This window comes from Hypanus sabinus, chromosome 10, assembly GCF_030144855.1.
Source record: "Hypanus sabinus isolate sHypSab1 chromosome 10, sHypSab1.hap1, whole genome shotgun sequence".
Taxonomy (NCBI): Eukaryota; Metazoa; Chordata; class Chondrichthyes; order Myliobatiformes; family Dasyatidae; genus Hypanus; species Hypanus sabinus.
The window spans coordinates 81,320,176-81,338,647 of NC_082715.1; the positions used below are offsets into that span (position 1 = coordinate 81,320,176).

At 40.1% G+C, this 18,472-nt stretch overlaps 2 protein-coding genes across 5 annotated transcripts in view; one reads left to right on the plus strand and one right to left on the minus strand.

Annotated features, from left to right (window-relative positions):
* Positions 1-4,763, plus strand: part of ppil4 (peptidylprolyl isomerase (cyclophilin)-like 4) — an 80,140-nt gene extending 75,377 nt beyond the window's left edge. For all 4 annotated transcript variants that reach the window (XM_059982226.1, XM_059982227.1, XM_059982229.1 and 1 more), the window contains one exon: positions 4,435-4,763. In XM_059982226.1, the coding sequence (XP_059838209.1) occupies positions 4,435-4,662 (228 nt within the window). In that variant the 3' untranslated portion in view covers positions 4,663-4,763. The remainder of the gene's footprint in view (positions 1-4,434) is intronic.
* Positions 4,764-7,037: 2,274 nt separating this feature from the next.
* Positions 7,038-18,472, minus strand: part of lats1 (large tumor suppressor kinase 1) — a 31,572-nt gene continuing 20,137 nt past the window's right edge. The window contains exons 6-8 of the mRNA XM_059982221.1: positions 13,636-13,818; positions 9,343-9,449; positions 7,038-8,624 (exon numbers count right to left, since the gene is read on the minus strand). Coding sequence (XP_059838204.1) covers positions 8,112-8,624; positions 9,343-9,449; positions 13,636-13,818 — 803 coding nt within the window. The 3' untranslated portion in view covers positions 7,038-8,111. The remainder of the gene's footprint in view (positions 8,625-9,342; positions 9,450-13,635; positions 13,819-18,472) is intronic.

The window sequence follows — 18,472 nt, forward strand, 5'->3', positions numbered from 1 at the left end:
CAGAGTTTTTATGTTCCTGTCAGGATTAAAGGCAAAGTGAATAAGAATAAGGAACTTTGGTTCTCTAGGGATATTGGAACTCCGATAAAGAAGAAGAGAGATGTATGACATGTATAGGAAATGGAGCAAATAAGGTGCTTGAGGAATATAAAAAGTGCAAAAAAAACCCTAAAGAAATCAGGAGGGCGAAAAGACATGAGGTAGCTTTGGCAGTCAAGGTGAAGGATAAATCCAGAAAGCTTCTACAGGTATATTAAGAGCAAAAGGATAGTAAGGGATAAAATTGGTCCTCTTGAAGATCAGAGTGGTCGGCTATGTATGGAACCAAAAGAAATGGGGGAGATCTTAAATGGGTATTTTGCATTTGTATTTACTAAAGAAACTAGTATGGAGTCAATGGAGTTAAGGCAAACAAGTAGTGAGGTCATGGAACTTATACGGATTGAAGAGGAGGAGGTGCTTGCTATCTTGAGGCAAATCAGAGTAGATAAATCCCCAGGACCTGACAAGGTATTCCCTTGGACCTTGAAGCAGACTAGTGTTGAAATTGCAGGGGCCCTGGCAGATATATTTAAAAAGTCAGTATCTACGGGTGAGGCGCCGGAGGATTGGAGGTTAGCTCATGTTGTTCTGTTGTTTAAAAATGGCTCTAAAAGTAATCTGGGAAATTATAGGCCGGTAAGTTTGACGTTGGTAGTAGGTAAATTATTGGAAGGTGTACTAAGAGACAGGATCTACAAGTATTTAGACAGACAGGGACTTGTTAGGGAGAGTCAACTCAGCTTTGTGCATGGTAGATGATGTTTAACAAGTCTCTTAGAGTTTTTCGAAGAGGTTACAAGGAAAGTGGATGAAGGGAAGGCAGTGGATGTTGTCTACATGGACTTCAGTAAGGCCATTGACAAGGTCCCACATGGGAGATTTAGTTGCTAGATAGTATATGTGGTGAGGTAGTAAATTGGATTAGACATTGGCTCAATGGGAGAAGTCAGAGAGTGGTAGTGGAGGATTGTTTCTCTGAGTGGAGGCCGGTGACTAGTGGTGTGCCACAGGGATCAGTGTTGGGTCCATTGTTATTTGTCATCTGTATCAATGATCTGGATGATAATGTGGCAAATTGGATCAGCAAATTTGCAGATGATACAAAGATTGGAGGTTTAGTGGACAATGAGGAAGGTTTTCAAAGCTTGCAGAGGGATTTGGACCAGCTGGAAAAATGGCAGATGGAGTTTAATACAGACAAGTGTGAGGTATTGAGGAAAAACCAAGGTAGAACATGCAAGGTAAATGGTAGGGCACTGAGGAGTGCAGTAGAACAGAGGGATCTGGGAATACAGATACAATATTCCTAAAAGTGGCAACAGAGTTAAATAGGGTCGTAAAGAGAGCTTTTGGTACATTGGCTTTTATAAATCAAAGCATTGAGTATAAGAATTGGAATGTTATGGTGAGGGTTGTATAAGGCATTGGTGAGGCTGAATTTGCAGTGTTGATCACCAAATTACAGGAGGATGTTAATAAGGTTGAAAGAGTGCAGAGAAGGTTTACAAGGATGTTGCAGTGACTTGAGAAACTGAGTTACAAAGGTTGAATAGGTTAGGACTTTATTCCCTGGAGCGTAGGAGAATGAGGGGAGATTTGATAGAGGTATATAAAATTATGATGGGTATAGATAGAGTGAATGCAAGCAGGCTTTTTCCACTGAGGTTGGAGGAAAAAACCCCAAAGGTCATGGGTTAGGGGTGAAGGGGAAAAGTTTAAAGGGAACATTAGGGGAGCTTCTTCACACACAGAGATGGGAGTGTGGAATGAGCTGCCAGATGAAGTGGTAAATGCAGGCTCACTTTTAACATTTAAGAAAAACTTGGACAGGTATGTGGATGAGAGGTGTATGGAGGGATATGGTCCTGATGCAGGTCAGTGGGACTAGGCAGGAAAATGGTTCGGCACAGCCAAGAAGGGGCAAAAGGCCTATTTCTGTGCTGTAATGTTCTATGGTTCCAACCACTCCACAATTTATTCTTGCATTCTGGTTCTCAACCCCTGCAACCTTCCCTCAAGTGCATTAGTCCCCCTCCTGTTCAGATGCAAACTGCCTGCCTGTGAAGGTCCCGCCTTCCTTGGAAAGAGACCCCAGTGATATAAAAATCTGAAGCCCTCCCTGATGCACTATCTCTTTAGCCATGTATGAAAGTTATGATCTTATTTCTGACCTCACTAGCTTGTGGCACATTAGCACTATTGAAATTATAAACCTGGAGCTCCTGTCTTTTAACTTAGCACCAAATTAGAACCTTGAAACCCTTCTTATCCATGTCATTGATAGTGATGTGGACCTGCTTACCCACGCTCTTAAGAATGCTGTTGACTTGATCTGAGATGTCTCAGATTCTGGCATCCTGAAGGCAATATACCATCTGGGAATCTTGTTCTCATCCACAGATCTCCCCCTAACCATTGAATCTCCTGTCACTACAGCGCACCTCTGCTCCCCCACTCCCCTGTTCTTCTGTTAGGACATCCCCCCCCATCACCCACACAGTATCCAAAAGGTGTACCTGTTGAGGGGAACGGCCATAGGGGTGTTCTGGACTGGGTGTTATTCCCTTTTCCCCTTCTGACAGTCACTTGAGTCCTGTGCACCTTCAGTGTTAACTATCTCCTTTTATGTCCTGTCAGTCAACCCCTTAGCCTCCCGAATGATCTGGAGTTAATCTGGCTGCAGCTCCGATTCCTTAACCTAGTCCAGGAAGCTGAAGATCTCCCTGCCTTCCCATATCCTGCAAAAGGAGCAGCCCACTATCCTGCTTGGCATCCCCACTGCTCTTATTGTGCAATAACAAAGAAAAATTAAATGAAAAAACATACCTGGAGCCTCTGCCTCTCCACGCCGAAGTCTCTGGTCAAAGCCCGGACTCCCCACTCAATGGCCATGCTGCTTAAACCTATCCTTCTATTGGATCTTGCCAAGTGCCTAATAATGCATATTCCAACTTCTTGTGATGTATGGCATGCAGTGTGTCCCAAACGACCTGTTTGCTGCTTTTGAAATCTCTCTCACACTATGTACACTCCCAACATCTCCTAGTGGGGTGTGACATGCAGAATGTCCCGACTGCCCCTGCTCACTACTTTTGAAATCTTTCGCTGCACATACTCCATTGTCTCCCAATGATGTGTGGTGCACAGAATGTCCTGTCTGCCTCTGTTCACCTCTTTGAAATCTCTGTATTTCTTTTCTTCTCAACTTATACTAATGTTATTTTGTTGTGCAACATATAAGAACATAAGAAATAGGAGTAGGCCATCCGGCCCATCGAGCCTGCCCTGCCATTCAATAAGATCATGGCTGATCTGTCCATAAACTCAGCTCCATCTACCTGCTTTTCCCCATAACCCTTAATTCCCCTACTCTGTATAGTTTATGCTAATTTAAGTTAAACTTTGTTAGGTTTGTCATGTTAGTAACGTATTGTGCTGCAAAAAGCAAATATTCACGGCATTTATACCGAGGAGTTGTGCCTTTGCTGGTGAACTTGAGTTTGACAGTGTACAGAGGAGATTTGCCTGGAATGTTGCAGTAGAACATTTGAATCTGGGACACAACTGCCTGAATGGGTGGTGGAGACAGATGTGTTCACATCACTTCAGCATTTGAATCGCCAAACCATAAGGGTTACAAGGAAAGTCCTGGTAAATGGGAATAGTAAAGATGCATCCTTGATGGTTGGGCATGGATATATTGGTTCAACAGGTGTTTATGCTACATGTGACTGTCTGACTCTATAATATATAAAAAGCATAGTTGGGGTAAACACCAGGGTAAATAGAAAAGTTGAGGAATGAATGTCAAAAGTAAGTTTTACACAAAAAAGCATTAATGTTGCAGTTGTGAATACTGTTATTCAGAGCAGATGGAAATGTGTTAGAAACATGCAAAATCTTAAGAACGTGATGTACTATTGATGATTTATAGTTACATCTGTAATGAGGCTGCGAAAGGCATTTTGTAGAGTATAAAATTTTCAGCAGAGAAAATGGAAATGTAGAATGATGTGCCACTTAGGACTACAGCCATATTAGGTTATATTTCCCCTTGATTTAGATACCTCTGTTATGAGGAAAAGTTACTCATTAGGTACTATAGCAATGCCTCTCATAATTTTGTCTACCTCAGTCCAAGGTAAACAAATCTAGTTATCCAGTTTCTCTACATAACTGAAATGCTATAGTTAAACTTGTTTGTCTGGGTTCAGTTAAATAAGATTTACTGCTCAGCAGTGAGAGATTTGTTGGAAATTGAGAGATTTGCATTACTAATGGATATCTTTATAAAAGATTTGTTTTTTGTTCAGTGTTTATTATGATTGATATTCCTCCTTTATCAGGGATAAGACATTGAATTACCATCAGATACCTTTATCTTCTGTACAGGCAGTTGCTGAGAGAGAGCCCCAACAGCACAGAAGCACAGATACCAACCATGAAAAAAAGAGGGATCAAAAGAAGCGTGAGCATTATAGAAGTCGAAGCAGTAGTGAATCCGAAGAGAAAGATTACCACAAACATAGTAAGAGTAAAAAGAAGTCCAAATATCGGGAAGAAACGGAAGGAAGGAGGAGCAGAAGTCCTAAAAGATCTAAGAAAATATCCCGAATGTAGCAAAGCAAGAGTGGAATGCAAATAGATAACTATTTCTTATGCAATGGTGTCAATTTCTTTTTCATTTCTTAAAATGTAAATAAAATATGCAGTATGGTGTATTCATTTATAACAATTTTGTATTTGGTATTTGGAGCACTTAACAGCCACCAGCTATACCATCCCTGATGGTATATTTGAAAAGCCTAGACAGAGTGGATGTGGATAGGATGTTCCTTATAGTGGGGGAGTCTAGGGCCAGAGGATGCTAACTCAGCATACAAGAATGCCTCTTTAGAACAGAGATAAGGTGGAATTTCTTTAGCCAGAGTGGTGAATCTGTGGCATTCTTTGCCACAGATGGCTGTGGAGGGCAAATTTTAAAGTGATGTTATTAATAAGACTGCCGAAGGTTAGGGAAGAAGGCAGAATGGGGTTGAAATGGACAATAAATCACCCTGATCAAATGTTGGAGCAGACTTGATGTGCCAAAATGGCTTAACTTTACTCTTACGTCTTATTTAACATCAGAGCATCTAAGTGTGAGGGAGACGTACAACATTTTGGAAGAGACTGAAAAAAAAATAGCAAATAATTTTAATCGTATTTCCTGGCAAGCTTACCTAGAAAGAATAGAGATGGCACAGTGTATCAAAGTGTAATGCTATTACAGCACCAGCAATCTGGGTTCAATCCCACTATTGGCTAAAGAGTTTGTATGTTCTCTCATGAATATATGGGTACTTCTGGATGCTCTGGTTTTTAAATCACACATTACACAAACATATGGGTTTGTTGGGCAATATCTCTTAAAAAAAACCATTTTGTTTTAAAAGCACCTAACCAAAACAAGGAAACTTCAGTGTAAAGTGGTATGCTAGTTTGCAAAATGTACAATTTAAAATTTGTGCAGATAGGTTCAGTATATATTAAGCACTGTAGCTACTAAGAATCAGTAGATATATTCAGTAAATTATGCAATTGATGTACGGAAGTCCTTCACTGGTAAAAACATAAAAACACGTTCATCCTGCAGCATTCCTAACTTCTACACATATGCTATAGTAATTCCTACTTCAGGCTGTTGTTTATTGACCACCAGTGTTCAACACAATCATACCCTCAGCTGGAAATCAGCAAGCTCCCAAACTTGGGTCTCTGTACCATATTTTAAATATAACCAGGTTTTTGCCAATCTCTTCTACTTCCTTAATGTGGCTATTTTGATAAAACTCCGGTTAAGCACCATGAAGCAGTTTTATTTAATTTTGCTGAATTAATGCATGTTACTCAATGTAATGTAATTCTTTGGTTTTGAATAACTAAACTGAGGATTGGCCAGCAATCCTTGGGCTCTTGAGACCTTTCTCCTCTCAATTATTACACATGCAGGTAGTTAACATGCCTAAATTTAATGAGCAGCAGGTATGGAATTATGAGTTCTTAATTAAGAGCAAGACCTCTAAATTATGATGAGGAAAATAACTCTTGATAGAGGTAGATTTAAATCAAAGGATTTGAAGGCCTTGTAACTACTTGAGCCTATCTCACCCCTTAATCACAAGGCTGCTTGGATAATAATCCTAACTTAGCATTTGTCTCCTGTTAACCTTTCACCCCTTTATCTAGAATCAGTGTACCTCTGTCTTAAATGAGTTTCCCTTGAATTCCAAAGGCTCAGGCCTTCAGAAGAAGAACACCTGCCTCATTTGTCTTAAATGGCAAACCCCCTTTTCAACTGCTCTCTAGTTTGACATTTTCCCAGTTTTATGGAATATCTTGCACATCCACCCTTGTCAGGACCCTCCAATTTGTTTCAAATGCCTGTAGGTACATGCCTAACCTCACCATTTCTCATTAGACTAGCAGGCATTCAAAGTATTAATCAAGTAAACATTTTCTGAAATGTATCCAACAAATTAACACCCTCAAGTGACTGAAGAAAAACCACCCTGCTTCTGCATTTAATGTCCCTTGTAATAAACTAACATTTTATTAGCTTTCCTAATCACACAAGCCTTGATCCCTTGAACCTTTGCCCACATACTTAACCTATTTGCATCCTTTATCTTCACAATTTAATTTGGCAAATGTAACAATGATACATTCAGTACTTTCACCGAAGTAAATTGTATGGAGACTAACTACAATCCTCATAGCATACCACTTATTACTTCTTGCCAACCAGAGAAAAACCCCCCATGTTGTGAGATTCTTGCTGATCAGTTATCTTACCTACATCTCTCATCTCCTATTCCATGAACCTTTAATTTTTCACAACAATTTCTGATGTAGCACTTTAATTGGATGTCTTTGTAAGATCCAGGAATAGTGCTGTGGTCTCACAGTGTTAACACATTGTTTACAATCTAGGTTATTAAAAACACAGCCAATAATCAAGTTTGAAAATTATCTTAGATTTAATGTCATTGGAAATAAAATGAGACAATGAAAGTATTTACTGTCAAATTAAATGTTTATACAACATGTATAATTTATAAATAAATTCAATGCATAAATTAGAAAAAATAGAAAGCTAATAACCTGCAATCTATATGCTTCTAAAAGAGAATTATTTTCATGTAAATTACACCAAAATGATTTTTTCATATTTGGTCAAAGCTAAGCAGGATGTTTTAAGGCACACCATTAAAGACCATTTCCTAGGCTTCAGAAAGATAATGGGTCATTTAGCATAGATCCATCCCTAATAGGGACAAATGGAAAGAAGCATAGGCCCACAATAGTGTTACAGCTATCTCCCCATCCTCAGCAGGGTACAGAATAGGTACATAGTGTTAAAGATTTATCATTTCTCCCCATGTGAGAATAGAATAGATTGTATAGTGTTAAAGCCCTCTGCAGCTGCAGTGTGGGCACAGATTGTACTTTATAGTGTTAAAAGTCCTAAATCTAGAAACAGTATGTCAGCTGAGTAGACAGAAAACATGGATCACAGATTTAACCTTGTATCTTGGTGCATCTCTGCCCATTCCCAGTATACAGCCTTACTGCTGGATATGCAGGAAGCCACGAGGCTTTTAGTCTTTAACCATACTCTCTTCTAGAAAAGTTCTGTACTGAGAGTACAGCCTTGGAAAATAATACCTCTTTTGATGAAAAACATACAGGTATCCTCTGTGCACTTCTGTGAAACTCTCCAAGTGAGCACGTAGGGTAATGATATAGACTGAGCACTGGTCATGTACAAGGCCAGTATTACTGATAGGTGACTGATCACATGATCCAATTGATTCTCAACTCTAGTGTTAGGTATTAAAGTCAACATTCTATTCACACTTAACTGAAGGATTCAAATTACAACATTCAAATAAATTAATACTTACAAAATATATTTTTCTGTAAGTTCTTGAGAACCAAAACATGAAAGTATCAAGTAAAAACTAAAATCCATCACTGGAAATTAAACAACAAAGGAGTTTTTCCTTAAAAAAAAATAAGACTTCCATTCATACATAGACCAGTTCTCGATTCTGGCTCCCTTTTCCCGATACGTTTTCTTCGTTACTTTCTGTCTCGTGTCTGGGTGCTTCCAGACTACGATAATCGCACTGCAATGGTTTAGGGTAGCTATAAGGGTAGCCATTATCATCAAAAAATCTACGGAATGTAAACTCATAGAAAGCATGTTCTGGATGCTTCCCATTCTGATACCAGCCATCAAGTGTGTCATTAACATTCTCTCCATCATTATCATCACTCCACAATTTGTCAGGATCCACAGGATCAAAATTGGACGTATCTGTTGGGTGAGTTATCTTGGGAATGTATGGAGCTGACTGATGCCGGATGTCACTGGAGAAATCAATCTGCCTGAAAAATGGATGGGCTTTTATTTCATCTGTGCCATTCATTCCGAGCCTGTCTTCAGGGCCTCGACAAAGCTTGATAATGAAATCGGATGCTTCGGGGCTAAGTTTAGCTTGGGGCGGGATGTGAAGTGTTGTCTGCCAGTTTATGACCTGTGATAACAGACAATAATTAAAGCCATAAGACTGGTGTTGAACTACAGGAGCCCATGAATATGGATTCCTTTAACTTACAGTAATTTCTCTCCTCCTCTCCCTTCTTCTTCCATTCTGGGTCCCCGCTTATCCTTCTCATCTGCCCATCACCTCACTCTTGATTCCCCCCTCCATCTTTTCTCTATCAAATTCTTTCTTTTTTAGTCCTTTACCATCTATCACCTAGCTTCTGACTTCACCCCTTCCTCACCCACCTGCCATCCCATCCCCCTCACTTGGCTTCACCTATCACCTTCTAACTTATACTGTCCCCTCCCCCCACACCATCTTATTCTGGCTTCTTCCCCCTTCCTTTCCAGTCCCAATGAAGAGTCTCAGCCCAAAATGTCAATTCTATTCCTCTCCACAGGTACCACCTGACCTGCTGAGCTCCTTCAGCATTTTGTGTGTGTTACTCTGGAATTCACGAAAAAAAAATGGCTGGTCCTTTCAGTCAATTGATTGGCCTCCCATTTTGGCATCGCTACAGTGATAGTAGTTATTCCGGAGAACAAATAACTAATTTTGTTCCATTTTGTACCGGATTCTACTTTATTGTCATCCTTTCTCTGTTTAAATACCATAACTGAACTCTAAGTAGTCTAAAATGAGAGGCCAATGTATTCAAAAAAGCAGCAAGATGCACATTAAGTATAATACACAATAAAGTTATTACCTTAATCTGTGTTTCCAATGGAGTTTGTGCCAAGAAAGGAGGTTGGCCCACCAACATTTCATAAAGAATGACACCCACACTCCACCAATCACACAACTGGGTGTAACCTGCAATATAGAAATTAATTTCCACATCTTAATTACAGGTTAATGGAAAAATATTCTAGTAGTCAATACTTGACAGGTTTTCATTACTGATCCATAAAATCTGGTTTTGTATTTCGGATCAAGAGCATCTGTGGCAAGGTGTTCTTGACCAGAATAAAAAGCAGATTTTATGGATCAGTAATGAAAACCTAAATAATACTATGATTTACGCAAGTCATACTTGAGACGGTGATGGGTTATTTGGTGTCTAGCTATTCTTATAGTCAAGTTATGTTCTTAGGGCTTGTACTATCCATAAGTATAACCAGGATTTGTTACTGGGCATACTATTTTGGGATGGAATTGATTTGTCCTACACTTTGTATAGGCAATCTTCATGTTACAGCCATTTGAGCCAACTCTTACATTTACCCTTATAACAGTTCAGGAATCACTGAAGAATTATGAGATGGAATAAAATTTGATCATACTGAACTGATGCAGGTAAAAAGTAAACAATTTTTTTTTGAAATGTTCTTTCTTAACTTGTGGTTTGTGTTGGGGAAAATTGTGATAGTCTTTTTTTCTAGAAATGCAACCCTGATCCCACCCTCAATGCAGGGGTAATCTCTACTCTTTTATTCAGGTTTCTATTTTAACTTTTCACTTCAGATTTATATCTTAGATTTCTATCATATAATTGAGAACCAATACCTTGTATTACATAGAGGTTCTTTTTTTTTTAATTAAACCTGCAATCTTAATCTTCAAGAAAATAAAAGAGTGAGCCGTTCAGTTTTGCAAATCTGTTTGACATTTAATTAGATTATGTTGCTCCTTTCTGCACCTTGTGGCACATCGGGCTGCAACCTTTCTTTACGGCTTTGTCTGTTTTCTTTGAGGCTGAGTTGCTAGCTTGACATTCAACCCAGCATGGATGAAAACCATGCAAGAACCAGCCAGATTCAAACCCAGGATAACTCGCCTTAAAAGTCTGGTGTGGAACCACTACACAACCAGCTGGCTAATTAGATTATGGCTGCCTGCATAACCTTCGTCAAATCTCTTAAAAGCTACAATTGAATTCAACTTGAGTAAACTTTCTAAGTTTTCTAGCTGCCGGGTACTCTAAATAAAGACAACAAAGGTGATACTAGAATTTAAAAAGTTACAGCAACCAGATGGGGTTGAACACCACAAACTCCTAATTAAATAAATATGGCATCCTAATAAATATGGCACTTCCACGATCCTTTTGAAGCTTAATATTACATCTCAAAGGACTAGCTCTAATTTTAAGTTTTAATCCTTTATTCTGGATGCCCTAGCCGTGGTACTGAATTGTGCAGTCTTAATAAACAAAGGTTGTAAACTCTAACTAGCCCATTACTTCAACTTACAACAGGCACAGATAGAATAAATTTTTGGATTTATAGGTTTCAAGTTTTTTGCTACTTCAGGGGGATTTGAGACAAGAAAAGTATAAATAGTCATTAGAAGAACATAAGAAACTACTGTCAGAATTTCAAATGCTTTTACATGAAACAACCTAAAACTGAAATGAAACAATTTAAAACAAAATACAAGACTTACAGCAAGTTCTGGAAGATGTTGAAAAAGGAGAAGTCTATCCAAAATTGTATGTATATCAGAAGAGTGAATAAAATGGAAAATGGAATGATTTTGTATGTAAACAAAATTAGTAATTTGTGATTTTTGTTAGTTTAGCAACAACAAGTTGCTTTTAAAGCAATGCTTTACACAGAACATTGTAGGTCAAATGTGAAGAAAGAATATAGTATTAATGCTAAGACTCTTGACAGTGTGGAGGATCAGAAAGATCTTGGGGTCCGAGTCCACAGGAAACTCAAAGCTGCTGCACAAAATGAGAGTGTTGTTAAGAATGTGTATGGTGTGTTGGCATTCATCAACTGTGGGATTGAGTTCAAGAGCTGTGAGGTAATGTTCTTGGTCAGACCCCACTTGGAGTACTGTGTTCATTTCTGGTCACTTCACTACAGGAAGGATGTGGATACTATAGAAAGAGTGCAGAGGAAATTTACAAGGATGTGGCCTGGCTTGGGAGAGTGTGCCTTATGTGAATAAGTTGAGTGCGCTCGGCTTCTTTTCCTTGGAGTGACAGAGGATGAGAAGTGACCTGATAGAGATGAATAAGATGAAGAGTCATTGATCGTGTGGACAGTCAGAGGCTTTTTCCCTGGGCTGAAATGGCTATCACAGGGGGCATAGTTTTAAAGTGTTTGGAAGTAGGGACAGAGGGGATGTTAGGGGTAAGTTTTCCACACAGAGAGTGATGGGTGTGTGGAATGCAATGCCAGTGACGATGGTGGAGGTAGATACAATAGAGTCTTTTATGAGACTCTTAGATAGGTACATAGAACTTAGAAAAATAGGGGCTGTGTGGTAGGGTAATTCTAGGCAGTTTCCAGAATAGGTTACATGGTCCGCACAACATTGTAGGCTAAAGGGCCTGTTATGTGCTGTACATTTCTTTGATGATAACAACATAAGAATCTATTGTGATCTGACTGAACTTTTTGTCAAAATCTTGAGGCATTTTAAGAGAAATGGGAGAAGGGTACAGTCAAGGTAAGTTTATTATAAAAGTACGTATTTTCTTGTGTGCATTCACAGTAAATACAAAGAAACACAATAAAATCAATGAAAAACTGTACGCAATAAAGATAGATGAACCAGAGTGCAAAAGACAAACTGCAAATACAATGAGAAAAAAAAGTAAATAAGCAAGCAATAAATATCGAGAACATGAGTTGTAGAGTCCTTGAAAGTGACTCTAGGTTGTGAAATCTGTTCATTGTTGGGTTGAGTGAAGTTATCTCCTCTTGTTCAAGAACCTGTTCTTGTGAATTATTCAATGTGAATAAATGTGAAGTTATCCACTTTGGAAGCAGGAACAAGAGGGCAGAGTATTGTCTGAATGGTGTCAAGTTAGGTAAGGGAGAAATGCAAAGAGACCTAGGAGTCCTAGTTCACCAGTCAATGAAGGTGAATGAGCAAGTGCAACAGGCAGTGAAGAGGGCAAATGGAATGTTGGCCTTTGTTACAAGGGGAATTGAATACAAGAGCAAGAATGTTCTTTTGCATTTGTACAGGGCCCTTGTGAGACTACACCTGGAATATTGTGTACAGTTTTGGTCTCCAGGTTTAAGGAAGGACATTCTGGCAATTGAGGAAGTGCAGCGTAGATTCACTAGGTTGATTCCTGGGATGGCAGGGCTGTCTTACGCAGAGAGATTGGAGAGATTGGGCTTGTACACACTGGAATTGAGGAGATTGAGAGGGGATCTGATTGAAACGTTTAAGATAATTAAAGGATTTGATAGGATTGAGGCAGGAAATATGTTCCAGATGTTGGGACAGTCCAGTACCAGAGGGCATGGATTGAGAATAAGAGGTCAGTTATTTAAAACAGAGTTGAGGAAGAGCTTCTTCTCCCAGAGAGTTGTGGAGGTGTGGAATGCACTGCCTCGGAAGACGGTGGAGGCCAATTCTCTGGATGCTTTCAAGAAGGAGCTGGATAGATATCTGATGGATAGGGGAATCAAGGGATATGGGGACAAGGCAGGGACTGGGTATTGATAGTGAATGATCAGCCATGATCTCAGAATGGCGGTTCAGACTCGCGGGGCCGAATGGTCTACTTCTGCACCTATTGTCTATAACCTGATGGTTGAAGCGTAATAACTGTTCCTGAACCTGGTAGTGAGGGACCCGAGACTCTTGTATCTCCTTCCTGATGGGAACAGCAAGAAGCAAGCATGGCCTGGATGGTGGTTGGGTGGGGGGGGTTGTCCTTGACGATGGATGCTGCTTTCCTGCGACAGGGTGGGAACTCTGCAGGTTACGGGTCAGGCAGGTAAAGGCAACAAATGGTGAAGCAATGGATGTACAGGATGCCAGAATTAAAAAAGCTTAAGGACCTGAAAAAATTGTGATGGATGGCAAATTGCTTTTTTCAAAATTCAAGCATCACTTGCTTGGGAACTAATGGAGGTCAGCAAACTCAAAGAGGTAATGATGGGTCAAAAAACATGTTATAATGTGGCCAGTGGTATCATCATTAATTCAGCAGCAAACAACATGGTGACTACAACAATAAGGAAAAGAATAACTTCCATTTCCTGAATACAACTGAAATGTTCTTCAAGGGAACTTGTAACTTTACCTGTACGGAGCAAGACTTCTGGTGCAATGTAATTGGGTGTGCCCACCAGAGAATGTGCCAAGCAGCGCTGATGTTGCCGAGCAGCTCTTCGCTCCAGTGGTTTTAGTCTCTCTGCACACTTACAGCTCTTGGGATCACCCCATTCATTACTGAAATCCATGCTGTCTTGCCGAGGATGGTCACCTGAGTGCATTAAGAAAACCCATCAATAATCAGAAGATTTATGAAGACAGTAACGGAACAAAACTTATATGAACAATTTCAAGTACTATAAACATAAAGCTTCTGCAGATATTGGAAATCTTGTACACACACAAAATGCTGTCGGAACTCAGCAAGTCAGGTCAGCCAAGAAGGGGAATAAACAGTCCATGTTTCGGGCTTATACCCTTCATCAGGACTAGAAACGAAAAGGAAGAAGCCAGAATAAGGTAGGGGGAGGAGTAGAAGCTAGCTAGTGATACCAGTTGAAGGGTTTTGAAGTAAGAACTCAAAGATGATAAGAAGAGATAAAGGGCTGAAGAAAAAGGAATCTGATAGAAGAGGACAGTGGACTATGGAAGCAAGGGAAGCATCAGATGACATGATGAGCAGGTAAGAAGGGGTGAGAGGGGAATGGAAAGAGTGAGGGGGAACTATTGGAAGTTAGGGAAATTGATGTTTATGCAACCAGGTTGGAGGCTACGTAGACAGAATATGAGGTTTTGCTCCTCTGACCTCAGTGTGCCTCATCATGGCAGTAGAGGAGGCCAATCCAACATTTACAGGGAGGTGGCTCATCTAAGACATTCAACAATGGGGCAAGTGGGAACTGTTGAAATAACTTGATTACTAAGCACCCATCTTTGATCTGGAAACAGAGCTCTTCTTCACAATTAACAATGAGCACACAATCATCTTTTCCTGGCTTTAATGACTGTACTGGCTTTAATCTCCTGTGCTGTAGCTGAAGCACAGAGGGCAAGTTCATCAAAGGTTGAACCCCTGCAATTGTTGACTGCATTTCAAGCTCATCTATATAAAGATTTCCCAGAGAAATCTTTACAGAGGACAGCAAGAGATTTCTGGAGATGCAGAAAGAGTGGTCTGTCTTCTCTGATTAATCCCACAAAAGACTGAAGATGTTCCAATATGTTGAGCTTCGTCCCCCATCAAAAAACAGGGATCAAATGGAGCAAAGGTGTTTAGTTGTCCTTGAGGCTTGATCATTTTTGTCATAACCAGTAAGCAGGCAAGTATGAGACACAAGACGATAAACAGAAAAGGTGATACAGTGCCAGTGACCAATGGTAACATCCTGCAATCAGCTCACAAACTACTAGAAACTCTTATTCTGTTAAATATACCTCTCCTCCAGAACTGCGATCGATTGCAGCTTGTAACTTCCATGTTAAGGATGTATTTTTGGGCCAACGAGATGATCTGGGGTTCTCCTGGGGGATTTGGTGAAATTGAGAATGGGATGTGCAGGGGTGGCCATCGATTCCTAATGGCAGAATGCAAACCCATTATTGGCTCCATTATTCCTAATCAATTAAAGTGTTGAGCAAAATTAAAATTGATGAGGACGAGAGTGGAAAATGAATAGGTGTTTGATTGGCCTCCCTCTCAATACTGGTGGCAGAAGTTGCAGGAGTCTTGGGTCCCATGTTGCAAGCTTCAATCGCCTCGGCATTTGTGTCTGTGGACTCATTTTCGGAGGACTCCGTGGTTTGATGTTTAATGTCTTCAGTGCTGAATGTGTTCTGTGGCATTGGGTGTTTGATGGTCTTTCTGGTGTGAGGTTTTTCTTTAAAACGGGTTAATTGCTGCCTGCACGAAGACCACTCTCACGGTTGTATATTTTATACGTACTTTGATAAAAAATGGACTTTGAAACTTTGATATAGCAGCAGAAATAGGCCATTCAATACTTTTGTGCCCATCCATTCCATTACACCACACTTGAAGGTGAATTCTATGCTTTAGAAAACACTGAGCTTCCTGTGAATTTTTTCACTCTAGTAGAACACATTTTACTGTCCAACATGTCAGTCCCTGGCCTACACTTGCCCCATAAGGCCACTCTTGTTTGGATAGTCTCCAACTTAATGGCATGAATATCAATTTCTCCTGCTGGTAAAAATATTTCCCCCTCCTCCTCCCCTCTCCTGTTCCCCATTCTGGCTTCTTCCCTCTTCTCACCAGTCTATCACCTCCCCCTGGCGCCCCCCCTCCTCCTCTTTCTCCTAAGGTCCATCTCTTCACATATATCATCTCTAGCCCTTTACCTTTCCCACCAATCTAGCTTCACCTATCACCTCCAGCTAGCCTTCTTCCCCACCCTCCATCTTTTATTCTGGTGTCTTCCCCCTGCCTTTCCAGTCCGGAATAAAGGTCTTGAGCCGATAGGTTGACTGCTTATTTATTCATTTCCATAAATGCTGCCTGACCTGCTGAGTTCCTCCAGCATTTTGCATGTGTTGCTTTGAATTTCCAGCATCTGCAAAATTTCTTGTGTTTACATTTTACTGTAGCTACTTTAAAGTTGGAACAGATATTGCTTTTACAACCTCATTTATATGATGCACACCTGGATTTCACTTATTGCTCTTCAGACTTATAACAGCAAGAACATAATTTTGTCTGCTTGCAGACTTAATAACTCACAGGAGAGAGAAAAACTGGAAAAAAGGACTAACTTTCCGGATTTCAGTCAATGTTAGCTAGAAGTCACATAATATAACAAAAGTAGTCAATGTCAAATCAAAGGCCTCATTCCATATTATTTTCTCTACCCACCATTCTTTTTCTAGTCCAATCCAAACAGTGATCATATTCAATTCTGAACAGATATTCAAACCACACCTTTGTAAGACTGCCTCCTTCTCTTTGCCAGAGACTTTTGTGCCTAATTTCCAACTCTAGAATTCATATATACACACAGTCGGCCCTCCTTATCCACGTACTCTGCATGCGCAAATTCAACCAACCATGAATTGCGAAAACCCGGAAGTGCTCTTCCAACACTTGCTGTTCGAGCATGTACAGACTTCTTTTCATGTCATTATTCCCTAAACAATGCAGTATAACAACTATTTTACATAGCATTTAAATTGTATCCGGTATTATAAGTAATTTAGAGATTATTTAAAGTATATGGGAGGATGTGCGTGGGTTATCGTGGATCGGGATTGAAAAAAATCTGAAGTTCTCTTACTCAGTAAGTCAGAACAGGTACATCCGGTATTACTTAGCATCAGTTAGTCAAACTGTCTTAGTATATAGTATATATTTTACCTTTCTATGCATATAAAACACTTAAGAATGTATGTTTTAGCGCCGGGCTTGGGAACTTCTTCCCGAGTTCAATCCAGTGACAGACCGCTATCGAGTGCGCTCCCCACTGTGCTGGGTTGATGTGGAGGATCAAAAACCCAAAACCCAATAATTAAACCACTGCGTTGCTTAGTAATAATTGTAGCTTTCATTGGGGCAGAGCCTTTCTCACTTTATCCATTAAAATTGTTCCAATCATTGACCGACTGCAGCCTAACGCTTTTCTGATGACCAATGGTGTTTCACCTTTTTCCAATCGCTTTATTATTTCCACTTTATTTTCAATCGCAATCGTGATTATTTTCGTGAACAGAAACACTGTGGATTCAGATCTCTGCTGCTGGGTCCTAATGTCCACTGCACTGAAACAGGTTAAATAAGGTCTGGGGTTCCACTAGGTCCTAAGATCCACCTCATTGAGACAGGTTGAATAAGGGACTTGAGCATCCATGAATTTTGGTATCTGTGAGGGGTCCCAGAACCAATCCCTCGCGAATAAGGTGGGCTGACTGTATACAAACAAAAATTCTATTTGATATAATTTATTTGCATGCGCGATACTAGTTAAACAACATACCTCGAGTACAGCACATTGATAGATTTTACACTGTCCAATATGGAAACCTCATTTGGAAACTTGATCGAGTTCCATATGGCCTTAGACATAGGAGCATAATTAGGCCATCCTGCCCATCGAGTCTGCTCTGCCATTCTATCATGGCTGATTTATTATCCCTCTTAATCCTATTCTCCTGCTTCTCGTCATAATTTTTGATGCCCTGATTAATCAAGAACTTATTAACCCCAACTTTAAATATATTCAGTGACTTGGCCTCCACATCCATTTTGTGCCAATGAATTCCACAGATTTGCCACCATCTGGCTAAAGAAACTCATCCTCATCTACGTTCTAAGGGGACATGCTTGTATTCTGAGGCTGTGCACCCTGGTCCACTATAAACATCCTCTCCATGCCCATTCCAACTAAGCCTTTCAGTACTTGATAGGTTTCCATAAGATCCCCCCTTATTCTTTTAAACTCCAGTCAGTCCCAAGTCTGAGAAGCTTGCCTCCTCAGGTCGGTTTAATGATTCTTTGAATAGCAAAAGAACATATGAAGATAACCATGGAACATTTGATAACCATTTAGAAGCAGTGCTCTAGATCACGGACAGGTCAGAAGGTCTGATATTCAAACGTATATGGCACTGCACAGCAGTGTACACACAATGACCTTGAAGACATAGCACAGAATAGAGCACTGAAGCACATCCTTAATAGGAAGAGTGCTCTTTTCTGGCTCAATGTGAATTTGTTGCCAACAGTAGGTGAAGCATGTAGTTGTGATGTATTTGTAGGGAAGCCTGTTCTGATGTTGCCCTGACTGAGATTCTTCTGCTTTGGTTGGGTGTTCTGATTCAGATGGAGAGGTAGGAAGAGCCACATTTGCAGCATAAACTCAGCAAAAAGGATTTGAACTGAGAGATCTGATAGATTTTCTAGACAGTATCTTTTCTCC